The 6061-nt window shown below is 41.3% G+C and overlaps 1 protein-coding gene across 2 annotated transcripts in view; it reads right to left on the bottom strand.

The window, feature by feature from the left end:
* The window catches only part of cnppd1 (cyclin Pas1/PHO80 domain containing 1), a 9764-nt gene extending 4469 nt beyond the window's left edge, over positions 1 to 5295 (bottom strand). The window contains exons 1-7 of one of the 2 annotated variants that reach the window (XM_035409360.1): positions 5121 to 5295; positions 3884 to 3986; positions 2873 to 2954; positions 2362 to 2482; positions 1580 to 1708; positions 1394 to 1455; positions 349 to 466 (exon numbers count right to left, since the gene is read on the bottom strand). In XM_035409360.1, coding sequence (XP_035265251.1) covers positions 349 to 466; positions 1394 to 1455; positions 1580 to 1708; positions 2362 to 2482; positions 2873 to 2954; positions 3884 to 3986; positions 5121 to 5183 — 678 coding nt within the window. In that variant the 5' untranslated portion in view covers positions 5184 to 5295. Of the gene's footprint in view, positions 1 to 348; positions 467 to 1393; positions 1456 to 1579; positions 1709 to 2361; positions 2483 to 2872; positions 2955 to 3883; positions 3987 to 4419; positions 4563 to 5120 lie in introns of those variants that run through there. The other variant, XM_035409362.1, reaches the window with a different exon arrangement.
* Positions 5296 to 6061: the final 766 nt, after the last annotated feature.

Genomic DNA, 6061 nt, shown 5'->3' with positions numbered 1-6061 from the left:
TAACATACCTGCTCATACTTCAGCCCAATTCATCACGACACACTCACTAGGCTCAACATTAAGGGGAAAACACAGGGGAGATTGTGTCTATGTGCTTACAGTATTGGTAGGGGAAAAAAACAGTAAATAGCAAGTGGTGTGGCTGGCACTGAGCCAAAAACTGTTAAACTACACAATATACTGATCTACATGACACCTAAAAAAATGAGATGACAGGTCAGTGGACATATATTAAATAATCTAAAGAAAACTTCCCGGCGCCCGAGCAATCTCAGTCGTTGCGTACCACCCCAAACACAAACACCGTTGGCCTTCTCACAGCTCTCTGTGAAGCAACTGCCTTCTCACCTTGGTGAAGTGCAGGTAGATGGCGGTGAAGGTGTGTCGCCATGCCGACTGCTCCAGCAACACACAGAGGTCAGTGTACGTGAACCAGCCCCGCTTCAACCCCTCCTTCTCCGCTATGCTGGAGGAACAACGACAAGGACGATAAAAAGGTTACAACGGTTCTCCGTCTGGCATTTACATTTCAGAGAAAAGCAAATGAATAAAAACACACCCGAGACGTTTGGCCACCGTAGGACACCCGTTTTTCTGAGGGCTTTCCAACGTGTCGTGAACAAACGGTAACCGATACGGGCCAGGAAAAGGGATGACTTGATCTCTGAACCAGATCTGGTTACTTGCAGAAGAGTAATTACAGAGAATTAACTGTAATCCAGCCATGAGAGTGGACTCAAAGCAGGGTCCTTTCCAGTGCTCACAGAATGCTAACATCTGCGTCTTGAAAACACACAGCAACTCACTTCCCAAGCTATCCAGTCACCATGCATCGTGAAGCCTTGGTTGGCACTGTCCCAAAAAGCACACACTGAGGCGGATTACACGCCCCTTCTCTCTCGTGCGCAGTTCAGACTCACGGACAGCTGGAAGCTCGGATGCAAATGCATCTGCGTGCTGAGAGAACAACAGGCTGCAGAACAGGACTCCCCGCACCAAATGCAACGGCAGTCAAATTAAAAATTGAGTGATTTATATGTACCGTTGAGCAGAGTACGTATCCATTCTGCCATATCAAAATGAACCGAAACGTAACCTGATTCAAAAGGAACCATTGCCTGTGCGTGCAGATACAGACGGGTGACAAATTAAAGGAAAAACCAACATAAAGCTTAAAGTTACGGTTGGAGTCAGTTTCATGAAATTCAACAAAATGGGAAATTTATGTGCATTGTTGGGAGGGTCGTCACAACATCTTTTCACACTACACACCTAGTTCCTTTGACAGTTAAAAAAAAGGTGTGTGCAATCCAAAGCACTGGGGTCCCAAATCCCAGTTTTGGGGTTCCACACCACCATCCAAAAAGAACCCCAAAACAGAGGGTAAACCTACCTGGTTTCTAGTTGACTCAATATGTCAAAGAATTCACTAGGTTCAGTAAAGAGACTCCAGTCCTGAAAGACATGAACAACTGGTGATCAGTATCGTATCCCCGTCACAAACAAAGAGAGGAAGTTATCTGTAAATGAACCACAGTTTTTTGCTAAACAGGAAGCAGCACGGTTGAGCCCTGCTTACGATGGCTTTCAGGAAGTTCATCTCGAGGGTGTTGACCGTCTGCACGTCCAGCTTCCCTGCGGCGCCCCATTCGTCGTTGAACACTTCCTCCTCCTCTCCCTCGTCGTACAGGTACTTGCTGGCAACCATCTTGAAAGAAAGACACAATTTTTCCCATTTACTGTACATTTCTTCTTTCGGTTCCCTGCAGTAAGAGTGAAAATCTCTTCCCTCCAGTTTGACTCATACAACTGAAGCCGTTCGATTCTTCTCATATGATTCCACACAAGAGACGGGCAATGAGGGGCCATTAACCATATCTGGTTTCCATGCCAGCTTCAGGCCTTAATTACTTAATTGGTAAATGGTAAAATGGACTGCATTTATATAGCACTTTTATCCAAAGCGCTTTACAATTGATGCCTCTCATTCGCCAGAGCAGTTAGGGGTTAGGTGTCTTGCTCAAGGACACTTCAACACGCCCAGGGCGGGGTTTGAACCGGCAACCCTCCGACTGCCAGACAATCGGTCTTACCTCCTGAGCTATGTCGCCCTAGTTCTAACATTTATGCCATCTGACATTTTTACTTCATTTCTTGATAAGCGCGCGCATGCATGAATGACAGCCGAAGACTCTTGTGTCCCTATACTGTCATCCGTCATCTAATGTACGACCGAACCAGCGTTGGTGCATACAGCCAAATTGCTCATTTAGCCATTCAGTAATTAACGGGGGAAAAAGCCCGCATACACACCGGCCGTCCAGGACGGGAACCGCCCACCCCTGTCCCAGACCCACATACCATTGAGATCAGGAAAAGGTCGGAGGAGGAGATCTGTTGCAGGTATTCGGGATTTCTGTGTCTGAGCCTTTCGATGTAGACCAGGGCCAGCATCATGGCGCAAGGGGAGATGCAAGCTTCCCTGGAACAGAGAATAATACATGACATTACATTACAGGCATTTAGCAGACGCTCTTATCCAGGGCAACATTTTTTACATAGCATTTACATTGCATCCATTTATACTGCTGGATATATAATGAAGCAAAGCAGGTTTTACACAGCATTACATCCATGTATACTGAAGCAAATGAAGCGCCTTGCTCAAAGGTACAACAGCGGTGTTCGACCCAGGAATCGAACCTGTGACCTTTAGGTTGCAAGACCAGCTCCTTACCCATCATACTACACTGCCCCCATCATCAATACGCTTCATCGGAAACAGTTCGGCAGTACCCCCACACACCCACCCGAGTCAGAACAGGAAAATTAGAAAAAGGAACCGCATCACACAGGCACTCAGAACACAAACCTGGCAACGTGTGCAGCATACTTCTTCTGAAGCTTTCGAATGGGGCTAGGGGCAGATTTCTGAAGCAGTTCCACGGCAATGTCTTGCAGGGGGGGGGAAAAAAGAGAAGAAAACTTGTACACAGTTCAAAATTCACATACGTTATACACCTGCAGTGGTGACTAGAAATGGATACCGTTTAGCTTATTTACATAATGCGATACACTAAATAATGTGCTGTTTTAAACTCCTTAATAATTACAAGGCATGGCTTATAAATGCATGTTACGTTTCTTCAGACAAAACCTTTAAAACTACATGAGCGCACATAGCTTTGATGATGTACTATGCAGTATGCGCCTGGTTCAATGTAAAGAGGCTGTGACTGATCCCATGTGTTTCAATGCTAATTGGTTATGTAATCCTGCATGCAATGCCAACTGTTAAGATTCCCAGACCTGAGCAGGGAAGTTTCATTTAAACTTACTCATTAAATCTACCCAAATAAAAACTTTTTTACAAAATTAAAGACATTGACATAAGCTGTATCTTCTGTTAGATGCCCAGAGACTGGTGTTCACTTATTTTTGGTATTGCCTAAATGTGAAACTGTTCTGGCAAAACCTCTGCTTTTGTTATTGACAATATTGATGAACGCTTTCATTTATTGTGGAAACACAAATTGTTTGGTTTCTGGGAAAATATGAGATACATCCACTCATGAATACATGGTAAATCTTACTATGTTCATGGATAAACATCCTATTCATAAATTCACATTTTCAGCCATGCCTTATTGTTTTTATAATTAAGATGTACCAATATATTGGTTCAGTTTTGCCCTCTTTAAAACAAAAAACAGTTAAACTGTGAAGACTTGTATTTTTTGAAACTTTTATACATTGTATTTTCCCCTCGTGTTAATATATGTATATTCCTTTGTAGGTATTACGTATGTTCGGTATTTGTACTTGTTTAATAAAAAATTATTCCCAGACCTTCACTGTGAAAATTTACACCATGCCTACTGACCTGTGACGGGGCAGGAGAGGGCATCCAGTGTACAGTCCTTGTCTAATCCATAATAAAGACGCTTTCGGACACGCTCTGACAGTTTCTGGTGCCCTGGGATAAACTGCACAGAAAATTGCATTGGATATGTATAAGACAAAAAAAACTTAACTTCCAACAGCGTTGAAAACTATAAATTGTCAAATTTCTCATTATAGTGTTGTGCGCGTTAGACGTTTTGTAACATCCGCACGCACGTGCTGAGGCAGCTGACTAACAATAACTTCGGATAGTAGGTGACAGTGTCTGACATAGCTCTAGCTAACATCCTAGCCTGCTCACATTTTCATCTGCGCTGTTAACATTCATTCCGAAAAACAAATGTAACGTTAACATCCGTTCCTTAAAACCCATAGTACCGCAAACGTTGAGTAATATCCAGTTAGCTAGCTAACTAACGTTAAGCGCCAAAAATTAACACTAGCTACTTGGCCCCAATAATTTCAAAGCTAACTTCTTTAGACGATTTTCATGTTTAAACACAAATCTAGTGTTACCATAGATTGCTACAGCCAGCTAGTTAAATTGAATAGCTAATATAATGTGTCCAGGTAGGCATATATCAAGTAAACTTGATTTTCGTAGCCAGCCATAGTCCATGATGTTAGACAACTGTCAACTGATGTGGTGAGTTTCACTATCTGCTGATTTACGCTGGCAGTAAGTTAACGATCAACCAAATAGTTGCGCAGGACCAAAACAGGCCCAACTTCCTTATATTCATCAATGCTGGTTGGCTCTTCTCGACGGGTGTTCAGTTCACTTGATCGTAGCTAACTTGTGGAGTATTTATAGAAACTGCCAAACCAGATAACCACCTGTCTAACTGACGTTTGCGACCGTGTTCATCTGGGCAAAGCCTGAAGTAGCCAAGGCCTCACCAAAGCCTCGGGCTAGTAGTGCAGGATCGGCAGATTCTCGACTGATAGGACACGCCTTCAGAAGTACAAGGATGTCCATAAAAGATCTACTGTGAAATAAACCTTCTACGAAATCAAAGCTTAATTGTCCATTAAACTAAATACAAATTGCGCAGCTAACTACGTTGTTACAACCCCCTGTATCTAGCTAGCTGGCTACTTGTTTAGCAATGAACTAGGCCAACAAGAATGGGTTTGCTAGCTACCCAGTCCGCTTTCCGGAATTCAAGGGCACCAATAAAACAAATAATTTCCCAAATCAATGTACATTCACCTACCGTAAACTCTTGGAAATCAGAAAATGGAAATGTCCGCTCATCAAACAATTCCTCAAAATCCATTTTAAGGGGTCAACATTAAACCGTGAAAACTTAAACAGCTAAGCTAGTGAACTAAGCACAGGGGCGCAGTCCTTCCTTATTCCTGCAACAGTGACACCCTGCGAGCTTTGTCCGAAACGCTGAGAGAAAAAAAAAAAAAAAAAACGTTATGCAACATAAAAATATGACAGGATATGGGTGTTATTTTTGCGTTGAGTTTGACTTGCCAACGAACCGTGACAGATTATTATTTATAAATTATAATATATCCAAATGTATGTGAATGGATAATAATCTGATGTAATATTCTACCGTTATTGTAAGAGACAATACAATTTTTTCAAAGCAAAAGCTACCAAATAACTACTTCACAATGAACTTTATTAACGATTGCAGAATTGAGCCATTTTAAGTATCACGTCGTTATGAATTATCTATTATTATTATTATTATTATTAGGCTATTATTATTATCATCATCACTATTTTATATTATTTTAGACAGTATTCTTAAATTTATATTGTTTTATACCGCACTTACATTGTCTTATTTATAGTGTTGTATTTTATATTGTAGTTCTTTTAAATTGTTTTGATTTTAGTGCTGAATGTATAGAAGAAAAAAAGAATAAAAATAACTTTCATACAGCATGGTAATACACAATTATAATCAATAACTGGCAGTGGATAATTACTGGGGTACTAATTGCTAACAATTACTGCCATTATTTTTGATATGCTATATTTTTTCATTATACCTGAAATTGGCGGTTAATAAAAGTATTTCATGGTGAGTAGGTCTAGATGACTGTTGTTCTCTCCAAATAACTCTAGAGGGCCTAAGCCACTAACTTCTGCGCTTGTGGTGGGTATTTGGAGAATGCTGCCTTAACACAAGAA

The sequence above is a fragment of the Anguilla anguilla genome, chromosome 3 (assembly GCF_013347855.1).
Source record: "Anguilla anguilla isolate fAngAng1 chromosome 3, fAngAng1.pri, whole genome shotgun sequence".
Classification (NCBI taxonomy): domain Eukaryota; kingdom Metazoa; phylum Chordata; class Actinopteri; order Anguilliformes; family Anguillidae; genus Anguilla; species Anguilla anguilla.
The sequence above is the reverse complement of the archived record's forward strand: the minus strand, read 5'-3'. Positions and strand labels throughout refer to the sequence as shown.